The sequence below is a fragment of the Procambarus clarkii genome, chromosome 43 (genome assembly GCF_040958095.1).
Source record: "Procambarus clarkii isolate CNS0578487 chromosome 43, FALCON_Pclarkii_2.0, whole genome shotgun sequence".
Taxonomy (NCBI): Eukaryota; Metazoa; Arthropoda; class Malacostraca; order Decapoda; family Cambaridae; genus Procambarus; species Procambarus clarkii.
In genome coordinates, this window is record NC_091192.1 from 5,258,074 (window position 1) to 5,284,257 (window position 26,184).

Genomic DNA, 26,184 nt, shown 5'->3' on the forward strand with positions numbered 1-26,184 from the left:
AAGTAAATACTACTTTGATTTCTGGCCAATCCACACGTCCACGGCCTACCACAGTTGGCAGGAGGAGCGTTGACTTGGTGCCGCTGCAGCTGACCTGTTTGGCGCACTAAAGACTGACCCTTAGGCCTAGACCTGTGTCGAAAGGCAGGACGAGTACATCCTGACCTGCTGCTGCCCCTCCGGCTGGAGGACGAGTACATCCTGACCTGCTGCTGCCCCTCCGGTTGGAGGACGAGTACATCCTGACCTGCTGCTGCTCCTCCGGCTGGAGGACGAGTACATCCTGACCTGCTGCTGCCCCTCCGGCTGGAGGACGAGTACATCCTGACCTGCTGCTGCCCCTCCGGCTGGAGGACGAGTACATCCTGACCTGCTGCTGCCCCTCTGGCTGGAGGACGAGTACATCCTGACCTGCTGCTGCCCCTCCGGCTGGAGGACGAGTACATCCTGACCTGCTGCTGCCCCTCCGGCTGGAGGACGAGTACATCCTGACCTGCTGCTGCCCCTCCGGCTGGAGGACGAGTACATCCTGACCTGCTGCTGCTCCTCTAGCTGGAGGACGAGTACATCCTGACCTGCTGCTGCTCCTCTAGCTGGAGGACTAGTACATCCTGACCTGCTGCTGCCCCTCTGGCTGGAGGACGAGTACATCCTGACCTGCTGCTGCCCCTCCGGCTGGAGGATGAGTACATCCTGACCTGCTGCTGCCCCTCTGGCTGGAGGACGAGTACATCCTGACCTGCTGCTGCTCCTCTGGCTGGAGGACGAGTACATCCTGACCTGCTGCTGCTCCTCTGGCTGGAGGACGAGTACATCCTGACCTGCTGCTGCTCCTCTAGCTGGAGGACGAGTACATCCTGACCTGCTGCTGCCCCTCCGGCTGGAGGACGAGTACATCCTGACCTGCTGCTGCTCCTCTAGCTGGAGGACGAGTACATCCTGACCTGCTGCTGCTCCTCTAGCTGGAGGACGAGTACATCCTGACCTGCTGCTGCTCCTCTGGCTGGAGGACGAGTACATCCTGACCTGCTGCTGCTCCTCTAGCTGGAGGACGAGTACATCCTGACCTGCTGCTGCTCCTCTAGCTGGAGGACGAGTACATCCTGACCTGCTGCTGCTCCTCTGGCTGGACGACGAGTACATCCTGACCTGCTGCTGCTCCTCTGGCTGGAGGACGAGTACATCCTGACCTTCTGCTGCTCCTCTAGCTGGAGGACGAGTACATCCTGACCTGCTGCTGCCCCTCCGGCTGGAGGACGAGTACATCCTGACCTGCTGCTGCCCCTCTGGCTGGAGGACGAGTACATCCTGACCTGCTGCTGCTCCTCTAGCTGGAGGACGAGTACATCCTGACCTGCTGCTGCTCCTCTAGCTGGAGGACGAGTACATCCTGACCTGCTGCTGCTCCTCTGGCTGGAGGACGAGTACATCCTGACCTGCTGCTGCTCCTCTAGCTGGAGGACGAGTACATCCTGACCTGCTGCTGCTCCTCTGGCTGGAGGACGAGTACATCCTGACCTGCTGCTGCTCCTCTAGCTGGAGGACGAGTACATCCTGACCTGCTGCTGCTCCTCTAGCTGGAGGACGAGTACATCCTGACCTGCTGCTGCTCCTCTGGCTGGAGGACGAGTACATCCTGACCTGCTGCTGCTCCTCTAGCTGGAGGACGAGTACATCCTGACCTGCTGCTGCTCCTCTAGCTGGAGGACGAGTACATCCTGACCTGCTGCTGCCCCTCCGGCTGGAGGACGAGTACATCCTGACCTGCTGCTGCTCCTCTGGCTGGAGGACGAGTACATCCTGACCTGCTGCTGCTCCTCTGGCTGGAGGACGAGTACATCCTGACCTGCTGCTGCTCCTCTAGCTGGAGGACGAGTACATCCTGACCTGCTGCTGCCCCTCCGGCTGGAGGACGAGTACATCCTGACCTGCTGCTGCCCCTCTGGCTGGAGGACGAGTACATCCTGACCTGCTGCTGCTCCTCTAGCTGGAGGACGAGTACATCCTGACCTGCTGCTGCTCCTCTAGCTGGAGGACGAGTACATCCTGACCTGCTGCTGCTCCTCTGGCTGGAGGACGAGTACATCTTGACCTGCTGCTGCTCCTCTGGCTGGAGGACGAGTACATCCTGACCTGCTGCTGCTCCTCTGGCTGGAGGACGAGTACATCCTGACCTGCTGCTGCTCCTCTGGCTGGAGGACGAGTACATCCTGACCTGCTGCTGCTCCTCTGGCTGGAGGACGAGTACATCCTGACCTGCTGCTGCTCCTCTAGCTGGAGGACGAGTACATCCTGACCTGCTGCTGCTCCTCTAGCTGGAGGACGAGTACATCCTGACCTGCTGCTGCTCCTCTGGCTGGCGGCACACTGTGGTGTATCTTAATCACCCCTCCCCCCCCCCTCCTCCCCCTCGCGTACCAATACCACGCGCTTAGAGATATTATTTTAATTATAAATAATAATAATAATTTTTATTTATACAAAATATGGATTCCTCTGTGTTTTCCAAATCCATGTTGTGTGTTGTTATACTGTCCGTCCGCGGGCCGCACCAGTCTCTGGTGCAGTATGGACTCCAATATTCTGATTGGTATCTCGAGCAGGGAAATTGGTCTGTAATTTGCTGTTTGTGTTGGGTAATTTTCCGGTCTTGGAATTAATCTGATAGTGGCATTTTTGATGTGCTGGGGTGAGGGTGTGGGGTGATGATGTGGGGTGAGGGGTGAGGGTGTGTGGTGAGGGTGTGGGGTGAGGGGTGTGGGGTGAGTATATGGGTTGGGGGGGGGGGGTTTTGTCGTGGGGGGGGATAGGCTGGATGCCAGAATCGCATATAAAACTCTTGTGTACTGATGGATATCCTTCAGTGGTAAGCTTGTCAATATTAGTTTGTTTATTTTGCTAATGCAAAATAGACAAACTGGAGACGAGGGGACGGATCGTGGGAGGGAAGGAAGTCGTGAGGAGGGGACGGTGAGAGAGAGATGGGGGAAGGGGGGCATAATGATAGCTAACATATGGAAAAGATGAGGACCAAGAGCATCATGACAGTAGTGTGGGAAGGGAGGATAGAGTGCTGGAAGGGAAGCAAAGTGGAGAAAGGGAAGGGGGACTGTAAAGGAAAGGGGACTGAGTGGGGGAAACAGAAAGGGGAAACAGATGAATATAGTGGGCGTAGAGGGAACAGAGGCAGGGGAAGGAAGGAGAGAAAAGGGGCAAAGGCATTGGGAGTGTTGGGAAAGGGAAGAGATGAAGAAGAGGGGGAAGGATGGAGGTCAAGGGGGGAGGGATGGAGGTCAAGGGGAGAGGGATGGTGGTCAAGGGGGGAGGGGGGCAGAGTAAGGAAGGGGCACTGGAAGGTAAGGAGCGAGAGAGTCAGGAGTCAGCGCAAAATAGGGCGCTAAGAAGAGCAACAAAACACCGTCCACATATGATAACAAAAACATCACCAAAACATCAGAGAAAGTAAAGGGGCTGTGAAAAAGGGTAAAAGTACAGCGCCTGGTGAAGATGGCGTCATCTACGACATACTCAATGCCTTGTGTGAAGTGTCTGGGAATCCACTACTCAACCTGCTTAACAAATCATTCCTAAGTGGACAGTTGTCCACGCAACGGAAACACGCAATAATTGTTCCCATACCAAAGCCCAATCACCCCTGCAATTACAGATCTTATCAGTTTTGTGTCGTGCACATGCAAGATGCTTGAACGGATCGTCTTAACCCGACTGTTGCACTAAATAGGCAGACTAGAGGAAGGGGTCAATAGATTTGTTAAAGGACGGAGCACAGAAAATTATATAGTTAATTAATTGGCTAAGATAATGAGGGATTTACATTAAGAAGTCAACAATAGCAATCAACAGCCAATTAATGCACAACTATATTCTACCCACTTCAAGACTCCGCACCAATATAGAAGTATCAAGAAATATGGGCCAATAGGCCCTTTGCATTTACTTCCATTCTTCCCTTTAACTTACCCAATATAATACCCTAACATTATTTAGTAGTAAACTAAAGTCTTTGAAAATGTAATAAGTTATTACGAAACTCGTTCAAGTGTCGCGTCAGACTAGAAATAAAAATGAATTTCGGAGAAATGATTTTTCAATTACCATCGACAGTGAAAAGAAACATAAGAAATATGGAGAAAATTCGTGTTAGAATTATTAATCTTACTTTTTCGGTCATATTTAATAATATATGTCTACAGGAAAGACTGCTACCAAAATATACTAATATATATATATATATATATATATATATATATATATATATATATATATATATATATATATATATATATATATATATATATATATATATATATATATATATATATATATAGAGAGAGAGAGAGAGAGAGAGAGAGAGAGAGAGAGAGAGAGAGATAGTGTGAGAGAGAGAGAGAGAGAGAGAGATAGTGTGAGAGAGAGAGAGAGAGAGAGAGAGAGAGAGAGAGAGAGAGAGAGAGAGAGAGAGAGAGAGAGAGAGAGAGAGAGAGAGAGAGAGTGAGAGAGAGAGAGAGAGAGAGAGAGAGAGAGAGAGAGAGAGAGAGAGAGAGAGAGAGAGAGAGAGAGAGAGAGAGAGAGAGAGAGAGAGAGAGTGAGAGAGTGAGAGAGTGAGAGAGAGAGAGAGAGAGAGAGAGAGAGAGAGAGAGAGAGAGAGAGAGAGAGAGAGAGAGAGAGAGAGAGAGAGAGAGAGATAGTGTGAGAGAGAGAGAGAGAGAGAGAGAGAGAGAGAGAGAGAGAGAGAGAGAGAGAGAGAGAGAGAGAGAGAGAGAGAGAGAGAGAGAGAGAGAGAGTGAGAGAGTGAGAGAGTGAGAGAGAGAGAGAGAGAGAGAGAGAGAGAGAGAGAGAGAGAGAGAGAGAGAGAGAGAGAGAAGAGAGAGAGAGAGAGAGAGAGAGAGAGAGAGATAGTGTGAGAGAGAGAGAGAGAGAGAGAGAGAGAGAGAGAGAGAGAGAGAGAGAGAGAGAGAGAGAGAGAGAGAGAGAGAGAGAGAGAGAGAGAGAGAGTGAGAGAGTGAGAGAGTGAGAGAGTGAGAGAGAGAGAGAGAGAGAGAGAGAGAGAGAGAGAGAGAGAGAGAGAGAGAGAGAGAGAGAGAGAGAGAGAGAGAGAGAGAGAGAGAGTGAGAGAGTGTGAGAGTGTGTGTGAGAGAGAGAGAGAGAGAGAGAGAGAGAGAGAGAGAGAGAGAGAGAGAGAGAGAGAGAGAGAGAGAGAGAGAGAGAGAGTGAGAGAGAGAGAGAGAGAGAGAGAGAGAGAGAGAGAGAGAGAGAGAGAGAGAGAGAGAGAGAGAGAGAGAGAGAGAGAGAGAGAGAGAGAGAGAGAGAGAGAGAGAGAGAGAGAGAGAGAGAGAGAGAGAGAGAGAGAGAGAGAGATAGTAAATATATGTCTTACTTTGATAATTCTCCTTGTGAGTTATTAAGCACTTAACTAATGTAGGTGATTAAGATGCTTTTACAAGCTCAGATTATAGTTACATCACATACATTGTATAACAGATGTATTACATAGTCAATCTTGGGTACAAGTTCAATATATCATCAAGTGTTCCAGTATTAATATAGTATTTACACAGTTCAGCATACCTCAGCCCAGGAGGGCGAAAGTCAGTCAATATGGGACATTCTATAATATAATGTTCAAGGAAGTTCATGGTTTCTCTTTCACAAAGTTGACACATGGTGTATTGTACACTCTCACAAAGTTGACACATGGTGTATTGTACACTCTCACAAAGTTGACACATGGTGTATTGTACACCCTCACAAAGTCGACACATGGTGTATTGTACACTCTCACAAAGTCGACACATGGTGTACTTTATACTTTCACAGAGTTGACACATGGTGCATTTGACATTTGGGTTTTGAGAAAGCTGCCAGATACGTCTATATTCCAGGCGTATTCTGGCCACTATAACATCACATTGCCGGGTTCTTGCTCTATTAGTTCCATAAATGAATGTCTTCTCTCGATATTTATCATAATAGTTAATGCTACAGCTTTCAGGTCTTTGTGAATTTGTTAGGCCAGAAAGATTTTTATCAGATATTTGTTGAATGATGTCATGAATTTGAATAAAGAATGAATTTGAATGAAAATGTCAATATTCAATTGGCACTGAAATCTATGTCCTGTAATTCCCATGGGACCTTTAAAATGATACGCCCTGCTCCCACAGCTGGTGGCCCAAGATGACACGCTCCACCCCCACAGGTGGCCCAAGATGAGACGCCCCACTCCCACAGCTGCATGGTGGCCCAAGATGAGACGCCCCACCCCACAGCTGGTGGCCCAAGATGACACGCTCCACCCCCACAGGTGGCCCAAGATGAGACGCCCCACTCCCACAGCTGCATGGTGGCCCAAGATGAGACGCCCCACCCCACAGCTGGTGGCCCAAGATGAGACGCCCCACTCCCACAGCTGGTGGTCCAAGATGAGAGGCCCTACTCCCACAGCTGGTGGCCCAAGATGAGACGCCCCATTCCACAGCTGGTGGCCTATGATGAGACGCCCCACCGCAACAGCTGGTGGCCCAAGATGAGACGCCCCACCCTCACAGCTGGTGGTCCAAGATGAGACGCCCCACTCCCACAGCTGGTGGCCCAAGATGAGACGCCCCACTCCCACAGCTAGTGGTCCAAGATGAGAGGCCCTACTCCCACAGCTGGTGGCCCAAGATGAGACGCCCCATTCCACAGCTGGTGGCCCAAGATGAGACGCCCCACTCCCACAGCTGGTGGCCCAAGATGAGACGCCCCACTCCCACAGCTGGTGGCCCAAGACGAGACGCCCCACTCCTACGGCTGGTGGTCCAAGATGAGTCGCCCCACTCCCACAACTGCATGAGGGCCCAAGATGAGACGCCCCGCTCCCACAGCTGGTGGCCCAAGATGAGACGCCCCACCCCCACAGTTGGTGGTCCAAGATGAGACGCCCCACTCCCACAGCTGGTAGCCCCAAGATGAGACGCCCCATTCCCACAGCTAATGGCCCAAGATGAGACCCACCACTCCCACAGCTGGTGGTTCAAGATGAGACGCCCCGCTCCCACAGCTGGTGACCCAAGATGAGACGCCCCATCCCCACAGCTGGTGGCCCAAGATGAGACGCCCCACTCCCACAGCTGGTGGTCCAAGATGAAACGCCCCACTCCCACAGCTGGTGGTCCAAGATGAGACGCCCCACTCCCACAGCCGGTGGCCCAAGATGAGACGCCCCACTCCCACAGCTGGTGGCCCAAGAGCCTGGATTTACTCGATGGAAACCTAGTCCAAATACATCATTCCAAGATGGTTGGAGTATTAATTATATTAATGAAATGTCATTCGGTTGTAACGTATCGAAAAACGAATGAAAATGAAGGAAATGAAGAATTGGCGGTGGGGAGGGGAAGTGGTAGGGGTAGAGGTGGAAGGGAGGTGTGAGGATTATGCTCAGGGGAAAGGGAAAGTTAGGATGAGATGGCGAGAATGAGATCAATGAGGAAAGTAGAAAATAGTAGAGTAGTAGAAAATGTTAGAAGTATAGAAAGTAGAAGTAGAGAATTTAGAAAGAAGAAGGTTAAAGATGAAAGTTGCTGCCAACATCCATTCTGGTAAATCATGTACAACACAAGGAATGGAACTTGTCTGTACAACAATTTTATCAAAGGTGTTCATGTATCAACTTTAAGTCAGTAAGCTCAGAGGGCTCAACACTCTAGCCTTTCAAAATAAGAAGTTTTAGGGAACAGAATTCAAGATAATTTGCAAGCATTAGTTAATCAATTATGTATTTAGTATTAAAAGTATCATAATTCCACTATTTAACTTTATGTTCACTATGTCAAGATTAATACACAAGGTGAGTTTCCTCACACGAATTTGAGCACACTACGGCTGAGTGCCCTTTAAAGTCACACAACACCTTAAGTTGGAAAACAGGAAATACGTCACCTTAAAGTTCACTCACCAAAGACTGAGACTAAGTTTGATAGTGAGAGGGGCGGGGGAGGGGCACGGGGGACACCATGCCCCCACCCGGCCTGACAGCCGGGTCTGGCTGCGGCCTCGCGACATGCGATCTGTCTCGCTGTCCTCCTCTATGTCCAATCCCTCTGCGTGTTGAATGTACAGCTCCATGAGTATTTATGGGGGAACCGGGAGCTGGGCTCTGCCTACCAAGTGAGATGTTTGTCATACCCACCATAATGTTCAACAGTGGGGGTCGTACCACCATAATGCTCAACAGTGGGGGTCGTGCCACCATAATGCTCAGCAGTGGGGGTCGTACGACCATAATGCTCAACAGTGGGGGTCGTACCACCATAATGCTCAACTGTGGGGGTCGTGCCACCATAATGCTCAACAGTGGGGGTCGTACCACCATAATGCTCAACAGTGGGGGTCATACCACCATAATGCTCAACAGTGGGGGTCGTACCACCATAATGCTCAACAGTGGGGGTCATACCACCATAATGCTCAACAGTGTGGGTCGTACCACCATAATGCTCAACAGTGGGGGTCATACCACCATAATGCTCAACAGTGGGGGTCGTACCACCATAATGCTCAACAGTGGGGGTCATACCACCATAATGCTCAACAGTGGGGGTCGTACCACCATAATGCTCAACAGTGGGGGTCATACCACCATAATGCTCAACAGTGGGGGTCGTACCACCATAATGCTCAACAGTGGGGGTCATACCACCATAATGCTCAACAGTGGGGGTCGTACCACCATAATGCTCAACAGTGGGGGTCGTACCACCATAATGCTCAACAGTGGGGGTCATACCACCATAATGTTCAACAGTGGGGGTCGTACCACAATATTGCTCAACAGTGGGGGTCGTACCACCATAATGCTCAACAGTGGGGGTACCACCATAATGCTCAACAGTGGGGGTCGTACCACCATAATGCTCAACAGTGGGGGTCGTACCACCATAATGCTCAACAGTGTGGGTCGTACCACCATAATGCTCAACAGTGGGGGTCATACCACCATAATGCTCAACAGTGGGGGTCGTACCACCATAATGCTCAACAGTGGGGGTCATACCACCATAATGTTCAACAGTGGGGGTCGTACCACAATATTGCTCAACAGTGGGGGTCGTACCACAATAATGCTCAACAGTGGGGGTCGTACCACAATAATGCTCAACAGTGGGGGTCGTTCCACAATATTGCTCAACAGTGGGGTCGTACCACAATAATGCTCTACAGTGGGGGGTCGTACCACCATATTGCTCAACAGTGGGGGTCGTACCACAATAATGCTAAACAGTGGGGGTCGTACCACAATATTTATCAACAGTGGGGGTCGTACCACAATAATGCTCAACAGTGGGGGTCGTACCACCATATTGCTCAACAGTGGGGGTCGTACCACCATAATGCTCAACAGTGGGGGTCGTACCACCATAATGCTCAACAGTGGGGGTCGTTCCACCATAATGCTCAACAGTGGGGGTCGTGCCACCATAATGCTCAGCAGTGGGGGTCGTACGACCATAATGCTCAACAGTGGGGGTCGTACCACCATAATGCTCAACAGTGGGGGTCGTGCCACCATAATGCTCAACAGTGGGGGTCGTACCACCATAATGCTCAACAGTGGGGGTCGTGCCACCATAATGCTCAACAGTGAGGGTCGTACCACCATAATGCTCAACAGTGGGGGTCGTACCACCATAATGCTCAACAGTGGGGGTCGTACCCACTCTCCCCTAGTTCTCCCCCCCCCCCCTTACCAGGAGGCGGTGCCAATAAGAGCCAAATCTCCGGATAAGACCCAAAGGCAGCTTAACACTGATTGGCTGTGACTCTGAGTGCCAAGAGCCAATGAGAACTGTCCGAGGGATAATGTGTGGTCCATAGGACGACCGGAAGGTGTTTCCCCTCAGTCGCCTTTAGAGGGATTTGTGAGCGTACACGCACGCGTGCACACACCCAAGCATACATACGTGCGCGCACTCTAACTACACACACACATCAGGAATCTGTACACCAGTTGATTGACAGTTGAGAGGCGGGACCAAAGAGCCAAAGCTCAACCCCCGCAAGCACAATTAGGTGAGTACATACACACTTTGAATTTAAAATTTCATTAAATCAAATTAAATTTCTTACAGTTTCAAGTGTAGATATGATAGAGCCCAATAGGCTCAGGAACCTGTTCACCTGTTGATTGACGATCGAGAGGCGTGACCAAAGAGCCAGAGCTCAACCCCCACAAGCACAATTAGGTGCGTACAATTAGGTGAGTACACACACACACACTGGTTCTAGTCTTTAGAGAGCAATGGCAGAGCAGAAAAGTCTGAAGCCTTAGGTGTAGGTGAAGACTGAGTGATCACGGGTAGGAGGTAGAGGTTTTGGTGAGCCACACGGATGTAAACAAACATTATTTTTCCCTAAAAAAAGTGAGTAATTTGAGTTTAGTAATGGTAGATACTGTCGAGGGGTAATATCATAAAGAGGTTTAAATGCATATATGACAAAAATCTTATGGATCATGAGCCATTGCACTAGATGACCGACAGCCGACAAGGTGGGGCCCAAGAGCTGACACTCGGGCCTGCACAGATAGGTGGGCACAAACACAATAATGTAAATAATGTGGAACAAGCAGGTGGCTCACATTACACAAAAGGCAACACGGGAAATAGCTGTTGAAAGCAGTATAGAGTACATGTTGATGTAAATGTTGCACCAGCCCCGAGGACCTTGACATTTGCAACAGTCCTCTGATGGCAGGAAATAGATTTGTTAGAGGAAGTGAGTCTCAGGAATATGTGTAGCCCTAGAGGCCTCGCTGACCATTCAGGACACAGCTGAAGTGTGTTGAGTGGCACTCTCTCGCCCCACTGGAAGGTGATTCGTTCAACTGCGCTTACACCCAGGTGGTTGGTGGAATATACATACGAACCTTAACACCTTCACTCAAGGAAACCGTTCAGGCTTAAGATATGTGAAGGGAAAATGCCGGAGACAACCAGGCAGAGACTTCTTGATGCAAGGTGGGCACAGAATATGTAGCACAGATAACACAGATCAGTGAAGGGAATAAGAGGCAAGACCGAGGCACCACAAGCGTTATCACACAAGATATCAAGGGACTCACATAACTGAGAACGACCCTTGCCTCTTTCTCACCTTATCCCACTCTATCCCAACCCACTATCCCAATCCGACCCACTCAGAGTACGCCCTCCACCCTTACTGATGCCTCAACACCTCCACCCTACCATTCACCTCAGTTACCTCAGCCCCTCACACCCAGATCCTCTCTCTCATTATTCTCTCACAATTAAACGTTTCTGTTCACTCATTCTTTTCTAAAAGTAAACATAAACATAGGTGTAATCCAGGATCACTTGCACCACAACACTGACAACACGAAAGGCGTACTCCAGGAGCTGAAGTTCGACTGTCCAGGCACATATATGTGAGTATATATAGTGAGCAGGTGAGAGAGACAGACAGTAGAAGGAGAGTGGCGGCTGTACAAGAGGAGTCCCCACACATGTTACACACAATACAATACAATACAATACAATACAATACATGTTACATACAATACTCTGAATACTCGACCCGCCCGGGACAAATTTCCTGCAGTGCAATGTACTTAACATTTAAAGAGTCATGAACTTGAACTGATTAAACTAATTTGCATTCATATATATTCCGCCTCAAGACGCGGTTAAATTGCAATTCTCCACTTTTGTTGCAGATCTTATACAGTTTGTACAAAACTCTGCACAGCCATTGGGGTTCTTGCAACATGTAACATACAAACGATATGTTAAAAATTAAACTGTAAATGTCTCTGAATACTTCTTCGACCCATTTAAAAAATATTGCAAATTTTGCTATCGGACTCAGCGTGCAAGAGTGCAGGACGATGAATAAGGCACAAATTACCTCGACTCCACTTGCAAGGAATTTTAAACGTCTTCCTTGCAAGTCTTTCTCGCAAGAAGCAGCTGCTTCCTCTGTGGGGTAGGAAGCGGGTGGAAAGTGAACGGGGGGCGGTAGGAAGGTGACTGAGAGCGGTAGGAAGGTGAAAGGGGCGGTAGGAAAGTGAATGGGGCAGTAGGAAAGTGAATGGGGCAGTAGGAAAGTGAATGAGGGTGGTAGGAAGGTGAATGGGGCAGTAGGAAGGTCAATGGGGCGGTAGGAAGGTGAATGAGGATGGTAGGAAGGTGAATGGGGCAGTAGGAAGGTGAATGGGGCGGTAGGAAGGTGAATGGGGCGGTAGGAAGGTGAATGAGGGCGGTAGGAAGGTGAATGAGGCAGTAGGAAGGTGAATGGGGCGGTAGTAAGGTGAATGGGTTAGTAGGAAGGTGAATGGGGCAGTAGGAAGGTGAATGGGTCGGTAGGAAGGTGAAAGGGGCGGTAGGAAGGTGAATGGGGCGGTAAGAAGGTGAACGAGGGCGGTAGGAAGGTGAATGAGGGTGGTAGTAAGGTGAATGGGTTAGTAGGAAGGTGAATGGGGCAGTAGGAAGGTGAACGAGAGGAGTAGGGATGACGCTCCACACGGGAATTTTTGTTTTTTTTGGAAATTCCCGTGTGGAGCGTCAGGGTTTTCAGGTGAATTTGGGCAGTCACAGATTTGGAATTAAGGAATTCTTATGAGGAAAATAATTTCTGAGATTATAGAAGTTCGTTAAGAGATCCTATGATGAAAATAATGTCATAGAAGTTTGTTAAGAGTTCTTATGGGAGAAATTCAAATATCGTGTGTAGAGCGTCAGGGGTTTCAGGTAAATTTGGGCAGTCACAGATTTAGAATTAAGGAATTCTTACGAGGAAAATAATTTCTGAGATCATAGAAGTTTGTTAAGAGTTCTTATGGGAGAAATTTCAGAGTTCATATACTTTTAAGTAGGATTCTTACATTGAAACTAGTATATGTCTATATAACTGAAGCATTACCCGGTCATTCCCCTCCACCTTCGCTCCCAAACCCCTGCATTTCCTGCTCATACCTCACACCCCCTCCCTCCCTCCCCCCTTCCCTTCCAACCCCTGTCACCTGTGTTTACTTTACACCGCCAGCCAGACACCGCCTACAGGTCTCCTCCGTAATCTTATCTTATCTTATCTTCTCCATAATATCTGGACCGTCCCTCCCCCCTCTCTCTCTACCTGTTACCGTACCCCCTCTCCTTCATATTGTTCATTCATAATTCCGTACAGCTATTTAGACATCGTAATGTTTGATCCTTTTCATTAAACTAGTCAGTTTTACACAAATAAACGAAGTCAGTAAGCAGGGTCTAGCTCACGTTCCCCGCCTCAGTTTTTACTAATACATCTTCTTTAGTATCCAATCATTTTCTTCGAGATTTAAAACATAGCTATTTCAAACGTATTAAAATACAATAATTTAGTTATCAAGCTCCAGCTCATGTCCCCCGCCATAGTTCCCTCTCATATCCTCGTTAATACCTAACCAATCCTCCTAAAATTTTAAAACAGCCATAATTCGTATGTAGTAAATAAATCATGTTAGTAAGCAAGTTCTAGCTCCTGTCCCAGCCTTAGTTTATCCCCGTAACTTCTTTACTAACAGTCCAATCCCCCTAAAATGTTAAATATTCATATTTCAAACGTAGTTCAATACAGTAATTTAGTTACTGAGCTCCAGCTCTTGTCCTCCACCTCAGTTCCTCGCTCATCTTCGTTATTAACCCATTATTTATCATGAAATTTAAACCCACCATACTTCTAACTGAGTAAATAAAGATGACATATTTACCAAACTCTAGCTCTTGTCCTCAGCCTTAGCTCTGTCGCGTATCTTCGTTAATACCTAATCAAATTCCCCAAAATTTTAACCCCCTGTATTTCAGACGCAGTACGTAATGATAACACATTTAACAAACTCTAGCTCTTGTCCTCCGCCTTAGCTCTCTCTCGTATCTTCGTTAATACCGAATCAATTTCCCCGAAATTTTACCCCCTGGTATTTCAGACGCAGTAAATAAGATCAAGTTAGTTACCAAACTCTAGCTCTTGTCCTCCGCCTTAGCTCTCCCTCGTATCTTCGTTATTACATAATCAATTTCCCTGAAATTTCAACCCCCGTGTATTTCAGACGCAGTAAATAAGATCAAGTCAGTTACTGAGCTCCGGTTCTTGTCCCCCGCCATAGTTCTTTTGTACAAGTTCTTTAGTAACAGACCATTTTCCCAAAAATTTAAAGCATATATTCTTCAAAGTTAGTAAATCAAATCAAAACAGTTAACAAGCTCCAGCTCTCGTCCTCTGCCTTAGCTCTCTCTTGCAAATTCACTACTATCAGTCCAAATCCCCCAAAGATTTAAACCCAACTACGTTTTCAGACCTAGTAAGTAAGATCCAGATAATTACCGAGCTCCAACTCTTGTTCTCCGCCATAGTTGCCTTTAGTATCTAACGAAATCCCTTAAAATGTAAAATGTAGCTATTTCAGATGTCGTAAATACGGCCAGTGCTGTTACCAAGTTCAGCTCTCGTTCCCTGCTTAGATCATTTGTACATGTTCTTTATTATCAGGCCAAATCCGCCAAGATTTAAGATCGCTATATTTCTAACATAGTAAAAGAAATCAAAAGCAATCTACCAAGTTTGAGTTCATGTCCTCCACCATAGTTCAATGTTCATCAAATTATTTCAGATCAAGCCCCTCTCCAGTCTATCAAAGTAAACATCACTGCTTTTAATACCCTTTTTGTACTCAGCTATGTAATATTCACACGGTTATATAACACCTTACCTTCAATACCTTTTGTTTCCTCAAGTAAGCAATCATCACACGATCAAAAATCGCACCTTACCCTTTCCCTCCCTTACCTTCTCATCCCCAACGTATCCAAACCTTCAATAATCGTACTGTATTTGCATATTTTCTCTATATTCAGTGTTCTTCGTATTCTCATCCATGTTCTTCAAACGTTCACAGCTCATTCAGTTCATATTTTCACAAGTATCTCCATTTTTCTGTGATCTTTCTCTTAGTCTCATGATGTTCTCTACAAATTCTAGTCATATTTTCTATGTTTTCATGTTCATCATATGTTCTCTGTACAACTTTTATACTCAATATTCATGTTCTCAATGTTCTTAGCTTGTTCTTCACATGTTCAGTGTTCATTCTTTGTATTCCTTATGTTCCTTATCATGTCTTCATGTTCTCTGTAAGTTCATATTCCCTACATGTTCACTGTGTTCATTCCCTTACTTAGTCTCAATTTTTTATGTTCTTTGTTTCTTTAAAACAATTGTTTCTTCCATTCACTAACTAGTTCTTTGTCAAATATTACCATCAGCAATACAGTTCCCCAACAAATTTAGTCATCCAGTTTTATTTGCAAAACTATGACAAAGTAATTCTCGTAGTCAACTTAATATTTCTTACCATCACTGTTCTTAACTAAAATAACCTTTCTCTTAGCACAATATAGTCAAAGGAAACTTTCCAATACTGTTCATAACTAACTTTATGCATCGTCAAGTAACTGAAAATAGTCTTGTTCATCATTTCTTAACAGCCAATTTGTTTCATCAAGTAAGACAAAATAGCCAAAGATATCTTTCATCGCTGTATTTAACTGACATTATAATTTGGGGAGCACAAAAAATAATCTCCGTCATCATATTTTCTTGTCTTTCCTCAACTAAAAAATAGTAAAATGGAACATCGTTCTACACTTTTGTAACTAACTGTAAACCTCAATGAGTAAGAAAAATAGTCAAAGACTCTCTTCGATACATCAAGGACTTACTCAAAGACACACTCAAATCGTCAAATACTACTCACGTCATCAAAAGTTATTCTCAGTCATCAAAGGTAATTTCTAAGTCACTTTCATTCATCAAATTTATTCTCTAAGTCATAAAAGTTATTCCCAGTGACATTAAAAATTAATCTCAGTCATCAAAAAAGTTAATCTCAGTTATCAAATGTTATTCTCTAAGTAACCTTTCATTCATCAGAGAAGCTTTCTAAGACATCTTCGTTCATCAAAGTTGTTCTCTAAGTCATCAAAAGTTATTCTCAGTCATCAAAGTTGTTCTCTAAGTCATCAAAGCTGTTCTCTAAGACATCAAAGTCATTCTCAGACTCATCAAAAGGTACTCTCATATCCTCAAAGTTGTTCTCAGAGATATCTAAAAGTTATTCTCAGAGTCATCAAAGCTATTTTCAGTGTCATCAAAGGTAATCTCTAACTCACTTTCGTTCATCAAAGTTAATCTTAGAGTCGTCAAAGGTAATCTCTAACTCACCTTCGTTCATCAATGTTGTTCTCTAAGTCACCTTCGTTCATCAAAGAAACTCTCCTTCCATCAAGTTATTCTTTAAGACATCAATGTTGTTCTCTAAGACATCCTCAATCATAAAAATTTCTCTCCAAATGTAACTAGTTCAGCTTTTCATATGAAACTTACACTTCTGATAAAATATATTTTCTTAGACACTTTACCTTTAAAACTGTTCTCTGGACAACATTGCATAAACCTACCTAACCTATCCTCCCCACCTAATGTTACTTACCTAACATACCTATCCTAACTTAAAGTAAATTATCTAACTTAACCTAACCTAACTTACCTAACCTACCTATCCTAACTTGACTTACCTATCCAAACCTAACCTAACCTAACTTACCTTACCTACCTATCCTAACTTAAGGTAAATTACCTAACATAACCTAACCTACCTATCCTAACTTAACTTACCTATCCAAACCTAACCTAACTTACCTATCCAAACCTAACCTAACCTAACTTACCTATCCAAACCTAACCTAACCTAACTTACCTTACCTACCTATCTTAACTTAACGTAAATTACCTAACTTAACCTAATCTAACTTACCTAACCTACCTATCCTAACTTAACTTACCTATCCAAACCTAACCTAACCTAACTTACCTTACCTACCTATCCTAATTTAACATAAATTACCTAACTTAACCTAACCTAACTTACCTAACCTACCTATCCTAACTTAACTAACCTCACCTAACTTGCATAACCTAACCTAACTTACCTTACCTTACCTAACATAATCTATCTTACCTAACCTAACCTAACTTAACCTTTCCTAACTTACCTTACCTATCCTAACTTAACTAACCTAACCTAACTTACCTTACCTTACCTAACATAACTTGCTTAACCTAACCTAACTTAACCTATCCTACCTAACCTAACTTAACCTATCCTACCTAACCTAACTTACATAACCTAACTTAACCTAACCTATCTTACCTAACCTACCTATCCTATCTTACCTAACCTACCTATCCTAACTTACCTAACCTAACCTAACTTACCTAAGCTAACCTAACTTACCTAACCTAACTTACCTTACCTAGCTTACCTTACCTATCCTAACTTAACATAAATTACCTAACTTGCCTATCTTAACCTAACTATCCTAACCTAACTTACCCTAACTTACATAACTTAACGTACCCAAACTGACATAACCTAACTTACCTAGTCAAACTCATGCAACAAGACATGACCTAACTTACATAAATATTCCTGCTTGTCTATTGTGTTTCGTCAATCAATGTCTCATATTCGTTGACTCGTTTCAAGGGATATTTTCTCAAATGGTCATTTTTGCATTTCAAGTGCTATTTGTTAAAGATTGGGTGTTTAACCATTTCAAAGGATTTTTGTTAAATATGGGAATTTACCCGTTTCAAGGATTAATTTCTCAAATTGTCATTTTGCATTTCATGGGTTATTTGTTAAAGTTCATCATGTTGCTCATAAGTTGTATTTATTATGTTTGTTATAATTGTTCTTATTCTTCTACCCTTTAACCTAGCCTCTTGTGATCTTAGTGTATTAATTATTTTGGTTATCATTTGTTCTTATTCCCCAACCCCTTAACTTAACCTCTTGTAATCTTAGTGTATTTATTAGGTTTATTTATTTATTTATTTATTTATTTATTTATGCATATACAAGAATGTACATAAGGAATGTGAGGATACAAATATGGTAATTACAGTCTTGTAAAGCCACTAGCACGCGCAGCGTTTCGGGCAGGTCCTTAATCTAAGAAAATTTTAAGGAGGTAAATACTTGCAAAATTTATAGACAAAAAAATGATAACAGTTACATGAAATGAAAAAAAAGATGAGAGAAAATTGTAGGTACAGTATATTAAAGCACATAGGTAGCTAAGATTGATTGCAATGACAGCTTGAATGGTAGTTGACAAAAATTGGTAGGCACAATACAGCAGAAACAATATAAGATTGATTGCAATGACAGCTTGAATGGTAGTTGACAAAAATTGCTAGTCACAATACAGCATATGGCTAGCACATAAAAGAAGACAGCAATGAACACTGATAAGGTTGTTTGATATTACATAAAAATTAGGAGATTGGGTAACACTAGGTACAGAGCAAATTTAAAGCTCAGTGTAGGAAACTAAGATGAAGTTAGGTACTTTTTGGTTTTGCTTTTAAATACGGCAAAAGTTTTACAGTTTTTCAATTCACTAGGGAGTGAGTTCCATAGACTAGGTCCCTTAATTTGCATAGAGTGTTTACACAGATTAAGTTTGACCCTGGGGATATCAAAGAGATATTTATTTCTGGTGTGGTGATAATGGGTCCTATTACATCTGTCCAGGGAGAGTTTCAGAGCATGGTTTGCATTTAAGAACAGGGTTTTGTAAATGTAGTTGACACAAGAGAATGTGTGGAGGGAGTTAATATTTAGCAAATTTAGGGATTTAAACAAGGGAGCTGAGTGTTGTCTGAAAGCAGAGTTAGTTATTATTCTGATAGCAGATTTTTGCTGTGTGATGATGGGCTTAAGGTGGTTTGCAGTGGTAGACCCCCATGCACAGATACCATAATTAAGATAGGGGTAGATTAGTGCATAATATAGTGAGAGGAGAGCAGAGTTAGGAGCATAATATATGATTTTGGAGAGTATACCAACTGTCTTAGAGACTTTCTTAGTTATGTGATGAATGTGGGTGCTGAAGTTGAGTATCTTGTCTAGGAATAGGCCAAGTAACTTGCCATCATTTTTATTACTGATGTTAATGTTGTCTATCTGTAGCTGAATTGCATTTGATGATTTGCTTCCAAATAAGATGTAGTAAGTCTTTTCGATGTTTAATGTTAGTTTGTTCGTTGACATCCATAAGTGGACTTTTTTTAATTCATTATTCACAACATTATTTAGTGTATGTGGGTTGAGGTTTGAATAGATAAGGGTAGTATCGTCAGCAAACAATATAGGTTTGAGAATATTAGAGACATTAGGCAGATCGTTTATATATATAAGAAATAGAAGAGGTCCTAAGATGCTGCCCTGTGGCACTCCAATGGTAATTGGTAGGGTGGAAGAAGTTGTATCATTGATGGTTACATATTGGTGTCTGTCACTAAGATAGGATCGGATGTAGTCAAGGGCAAGGCCTCGGATTCCATAATGCTGGAGTTTAAGTAAAAGGTACTTGTGATTAACAGTATCAAAGGCTTTATTTAGGTCAATGAAGAGTCCAATCGGAAACTCATTTTTGTCAAGGGCTGAGTAGATAACGTCAAGGAGACTAATGATTGCATCGTTGGTGCTCTTTTGGGACCGGAAGCCAAACTGGCAGGGGCTGAGTATGTCGAATTTTACGAGGTAGGAATAGAGCTGTTTGTAAATAATTTTTTCAAATATTTTTGATAGAATGGGTAGATTTGATATTGGTCTATAATTGTTTATGTCCGCCGGATTGCCTCCTTTATGGACTGGCGTTACTCTTGCTTTTTTGAGGATATCAGGGAAGGTGTGACACTATAGATTTGTTGAACAGTAGTGCAATGGGTGGGGCAAGGGCATGGGAGGCTCTCTTGTACACAATGGACGGAATTTCACTGGTGTTCCCTGCCTTGGTTTTTAGAGAGTGTATGATGGACACAACATCTGCCGGGCTGATTGGTGAAAGGAGATTTTTCACATCATTTGTTTTTATCATATGTTCTTATTCCCCAACCCCTTAACCTAACCTCTTGTAATCTTAGTGTATTTATTAGGTTTTATCATATGTTCTTATTCCCCAACCCTTTAACCTAATCTTTCAGATGTAGTTAATTGTGTTTTGACGTATTTGTTGAATATATTATCCTTTTCCTAACCTTTCAGATGTAGTTTTGTTTCTCCTTTTTTAATATTTTACCCAAACCCACCATCCCACTTAACATTCCTTCCTTCTTTTACTTTGTTTCACATATAAGTTCATTCTTTATCTTAGTAAGTACAGTTTTAAGAATCAGATCTACTAAGACTTGAAATTGAGAAAATAAGAGAGCAAGGAGTAAGAGAGAAGAGAAGAGGAAGAGGGAGAATAAGGGAGAATAAGGGAGAGTGAGCACATGGGAGCATTAAGACTTGAATTTGAGAAAAAGAAAAAATAAGAGAATGAGAGAGTGAGAGCATGGGAGAACTAAGACTTGAACTTGAGAAAAAGAAAAATAAGAGAGTGAGCGAAGGGAAAGAGAAGGAGGACGATAGAGAGAAAAGGGGGGATAGAAGGAGGAAGATAGAGAGAAAATGGGGATAGAAGGAGGGAGATAAAGAGAAAAGGGGGATAGAAGGAGTAGGAGAAACAAAGTAAAAGAAGGAAGGAAGGTTAAGTGGGATGGTGGGTTTGGGTAAAATATACAAAAAGGAGAAACAAAACTACATCTGAAAGGTTAGGAAAAAAATAATATATTCAACAAATACGTCAAAACACAATAAACTACATCTGAAAGATTAGGTTAAAGGGTTGGGGAATAAGAACATATGATAAAACCTAATAAATACACTAAGATTACAAGAGGTTAGGTTAAGGGGTTGGGGAATAAGAACAAATGATAACCAAAATAATGAATACACTAAGATCACAAGAGGCTAGGTTAATTGGTGGAAGAATAAGAACAATTATAACAAACATACTAAATACAACTTATGAGCAACTTGATGAACTTTAACAAAGAACCCTTGAAATGCAAAAATTACAATTTGAGAAATTAATCCTTGAAACGAGTAAATTCCCATATATAACAAAAATCCTTTGAAATGGTTAAACACCCAATCTTTAACAAATAGCACTTGAAATGCAAAAAAATGACAATTTGAGAAATTAACCCTTGAAACGAGTAAATTCTCATATATAACAAAAATCCTTTGAAATGGTTAAACACCCAATCTTTAACAAATAGCACTTGAAATGCAAAAATGACCATTTGAGAAAATATCCCTTGAAACGAGTAAATGAATATGAGACATTGATTGGCGAAACACAAAAGACAAGCAGGAATATTTATGTAAGTTAGGTCATGTCTTGTTGCGTGAGTTTGACTAGGTAAGTTAGGTTACGTCAATTTGGGTACGTTAAGTTATGTAAGTTAGGTTAGGATAGGTAAGTTAGGTAATTTACGTTAAGATAGGTAAGGTAAGTTAGGTTAGCTTTGGTAAGTTAGGTTAGGTTAAGTTAGGTAAGTTAGGATAGGTAGGTTAGGTAAGTTAGGTTAAGTTAGGTTAGGTTAGGTAAGATAGGTTAGGTTAGGTTAAACAAATTATGTTTGTGGGACATTTGGGGCTTGACTCTATTTATTTAATTATTAAAGTAATGAAATCAATTACGAAGGACCACCTGCTTTTATAGTAAAGAGGGAAACTAATAAAATGTGATCATTAGAAATTCCTGTAAGAACCAGTGACCATGGATAAATATTATGAAATATAATCACTTGATGAATTAATGGGCTGTATAAATAATTTACTTGAATCAAAGCCTCAAACACCTACATTGGGGGGTTATTGCTAGAACTTCATATATGTCTAGGAACTAGTGTGGTTCGTGCACCAGTTCATTGTGTAATAACCTAATCTTATGACCAATTAAAGAATCAATAGAAAATTTATCACCAATAAGAATATAGATCATCAACATCAGAAATTAATCATTATAATAAACACGTATTATCTCCAGTGTACAGCATTCTATAAATGATAACTAAAATACTGATAATTTGAATAATTAAAGAAATACGAAAAGTCTTAGCTTGAAGACGTTTTCAACGACATCAGTTATGAATCATCCTCGGGATCTCCGGAATTCCTCGTAGAACGCTGGGAGATGAATAACACGTGTAAAGTAACAGCTCGTGGATGCCTCACACGCGAGCTGTAATTTAAAGGATATTACGTAGCAATGTACTAGGCTACTAAATATCTATATTCAAGAAAATGGAAATAAATAAATCTAGAATACTAACATGGGTTTTGTTTAAGTTGCTCGATGTAACGACAAGCTACCCTGCCATATACAATCTCTAATGATGCATCAAAAGGGAGTTATATATATACTTAGCTAATAGGGCACTGAATAAGTTGAAGCTTGCCGAAATCGCGTCCCAGGCTCTAGCGTCACAATGGCGAACACGTGGTAGCTAGCTTGGCTTGGATGTCGACGCGCTTATTTGGCCGGTCACGACGGATCACGTAGAACAAATTAACTAGTTCTGGGATGAGTATCAGGTTAAATCTTGCTGACAACTTCACTGCAACGTGTCCTAGACTCTGACACCAAAACGAGTTGCTCAATTCTGCAACAAGTCTTCACGCCGCACACTGACGACTTCTCCTCGAGCTGTCGTCTACCACAATGGCGTCCCTCTCCACCCCCGCGTCTCGCATTCACCACAGAAATTATTTATCACGAATAATATTACTTCGCGCAGTTGTGGCTAAAATGCTTTGATAAAGACTGGGTTGTAATTCTAGGGAGCTAAATATTAATACTTTCTCGTCTTACGGTGGTAAACGAGAAATGGAGATGATTTTAGTTTTCTCCATGGCATTCACGCGTGACGGTAAATTTATTACCTGATAACAATTATAACTAAAAACTCTCGATTTGGCATTATTTGGGAGTTATGTTATCTGTAAATAATTATCACACAGAATACTGATGATTTTAGAGAATCACACTCAATTCTCTAACACACTGGATATAAATGTGTTTAACTTGGTAGAATCTGACGCAATACTGGTGCTTGGTTACATAAGAATTCCAGCATTATTGTACAGATACAATTATTAGTTCATGTGAACACTACTGTTAGTTAATTTTAGTTACTACAGTAATTAGTAGATTTTAGTAATAGTTAATAATAATAATACAATAATATTGTATTAGTGTTGGAAATTTCCAACAATGTTAGGTAAGGTATGTTACATTAGGTTAGTTAAGTTAGGATAGGTAAGTTAGGTTAGGTTAAGTTAGGTTAGGTTAGGTAAGTTAGGTCATGTTAGGTAAGGTAAGGTAAGTTAGGTTAGGTTATGCAAGTTAGGTTAGGTTAGTTAAGTTATGATAGGTAAGTTAGATTAAGTTAGGTAATTTATGTTAAGTTAGGATAGGTAGGTAAGGTAAGTTAGGTTAGGTTTGGATAGGTAAGTTAAGTTAGGATAGGTAAGTTAAGTTAGGTAATTTATGTTAAGTTAGGATAGGTAGGTAAAGTAAGTTAGGTTTGGATAGGTAAGTTAAGTTAGGCAATTTACATTAAGTTAAGATAGGTAGGTAAGGTAAGTTAGGTTAGGTTTGGATAGGTAAGTTAAGTTAGGATAGGTAGGTTAGGTAAGTTAGGTTAAGTTAGGTAATTTACATTAAGTTAGGATAGGTAGGCAAGGTAAGTTAGGTTTGGATAGGTAAGTTAAGTTAGGATAGGTAAGTTAGGTTAGGTTAAGTTAGGTAATTTACGTAAAGTTAGGATAGGTATGTTAGGTAAGTAACATTAGGTGGGGAGGATAGGTTTATTTATTTATTTATTTATTTATTTATGCATATACAAGAATGTACATAAGGAATGTGAGGATACAATTATGGTAATTACAGTCTTGTAAAGCCACTAGCACGCGCAGCGTTTCGGGCAGGTCCTTAATCTAAGAAAATTTTAAGGAGGTAAATACTTGCAAAATTTATAGACAAAAAAATGATAACAGATTACATGGAATGAAAAAAAAAAAAGATGAGAGAAAATTATAGGTACAGTATATTAAAGCACATAGGTAGCTATGATTGATTGCAATGACAGCTTAAAATGGTAGTTGACAACAAATTGGTAGGCACAATACAGCAGAAACAATATAAGATTGATTGCAATGACAGCTTGAATGGTAGTTGACAAAAATTGGTAGTCACAATACAGCATATGGCTAGCACATAAAAGAAGACAGCAATGAACACAATGATAAGGTTGTTTGATATTACATAAAAATTAGGAGATTGGGTACCACTAGGTACAGAGCAAATTTAAAGCTCAGTGTAGGAAACTAAATAGATGAAGTTAGGTACTTTTTGGTTTTGCTTTTAAATAAGGCAAAAGTTTTACAGTTTTTCAATTCACTAGGGAGTGAGTTCCATAGACTAGGTCCCTTAATTTGCATAGAGTGTTTACACAGATTAAGTTTGACCCTGGGGATATCAAAGAGATATTTATTTCTGGTGTGGTGATAATGGGTCCTATTACATCTGTCCAGGGAGAGTTTCAGAGCATGGTTTGCATTTAAGAACAGGGTTTTGTAAATGTAGTTGACACAAGAGAATGTGTGGAGGGAGTTAATATTTAGCAAGTTTAGAGATTTAAACAAGGGAGCTGAGTGTTGTCTGAAAGCAGAGTTAGTTATTATTCTGATAGCAGATTTTTGCTGTGTGATGATGGGCTTAAGGTGGTTTGCAGTGGTAGACCCCCATGCACAGATACCATAATTAAGATAGGGGTAGATTAGTGCATAATATAGTGAGAGGAGAGCAGAGTTAGGAACATAATATCTGATTTTGGAGAGTATACCAACTGTCTTAGAGACTTTCTTAGTTATGTGTTGAATGTGGGTGCTGAAGTTGAGTCTCTTGTCTAGGAATAGGCCAAGAAACTTGCCATCATTTTTATTACTGATGTTAATGTTGTCTATCTGTAGCTGAATTGCATTTGATGATTTGCTTCCAAATAAGATGTAGTAAGTCTTTTTGATGTTTAATGTTAGTTTGTTCGTTGACATCCATAAGTGGACTTTTTTTAATTCATTATTCACAACATTATTTAGTGTATGTGGGTTGAGGTTTGAGTAGATAAGGGTAGTATCGTCAGCAAACAATATAGGTTTGAGAATATTAGAGACATTAGGCAGATCGTTTATATATATAAGAAATAGAAGAGGTCCTAAGATGCTGCCCTGTGGCACTCCAACGGTAATTGGTAGAGTGGAAGAAGTTGTATCATTGATGGTTACATATTGGTGTCTGTCACTAAGATAGGATCGGATGTAGTCAAGGGCAAGGCCTCGGATTCCATAATGCTGGAGTTTAAATAAGAGGTAGTTGTGATTAACAGTATCAAAGGCTTTTCTTAGGTCAATGAAGAGTCCAATCGGAAACTCATTTTTGTCAAGGGCTGAGTAGATAATGTCAAGGAGACTAATGATTGCATCATTGGTACTCTTTTGGGACCGGAAGCCAAACTGGCAGGGGCTGAGTATGTCGAATTTTACGAGGTAGGAATAGAGCTGTTTGTAAATAATTTTTTCAAATATTTTTGATAGAATGGGTAGATTTGATATTGGTCTATAATTGTTTATGTCCGCCGGATTGCCTCCTTTATGGACTGGCGTTACTCTTGCTTTTTTGAGGATATCAGGGAAGGTGTGACACTCTATAGATTTGTTGAACAGTAGTGCTATGGGTGGGGCAAGGGCATGGGAGGCTCTCTTGTACACAATGGACGGAATTTCACTGGTGTTCCCTGCCTTGGTTTTTAGAGAGTGTATGATGGACACAACATCTGCCGGGCTGATTGGTGAAAGGAGAAGAGAGTTTGGATAGCTGCCTGAGAGATATGTGTTAATATGTGTCTGAGTCTGTGGGATTTTACTGGCAAGATTAGCGCCAACCGATGAAAAGAAACTATTAAATTCATTTGCCATTTCTAAATCAGTTGACGGTATGTCCCCATCCTTGTAGAGTTTTATTTGGTTATGTGAGTGTTGTTTAGTTCCTAGGATACTAGAGATAGTTTTCCAAGTGTTTTTCATGTTGCCTTTTGCTTCATTGAATCTATTCACATAATATGCAAGTTTTGCCTTTCTTATGATACTGGTAAGCATTGATGAGTACC

At 42.4% G+C, this 26,184-nt stretch overlaps 3 protein-coding genes across 3 annotated transcripts in view; 2 read left to right on the top strand and 1 right to left on the bottom strand.

The window, feature by feature from the left end:
* Nucleotides 1-26,184, top strand: part of LOC123756003 (uncharacterized) — a 490,424-nt gene that overhangs the window by 288,480 nt on the left and 175,760 nt on the right. The window lies entirely within an intron of this gene.
* On the bottom strand, nt 127-1,266 carry LOC138350068 (uncharacterized). The gene has a single exon (XM_069300349.1). It carries the CDS (start codon nt 1,264-1,266, stop codon nt 127-129), a length of 1,140 nt encoding a protein of 379 aa, XP_069156450.1.
* Nucleotides 8,199-9,215, top strand: LOC138350069 (mucin-22-like). The gene has a single exon (XM_069300350.1). It carries the CDS (start codon nt 8,199-8,201, stop codon nt 9,213-9,215), a length of 1,017 nt encoding a protein of 338 aa, XP_069156451.1.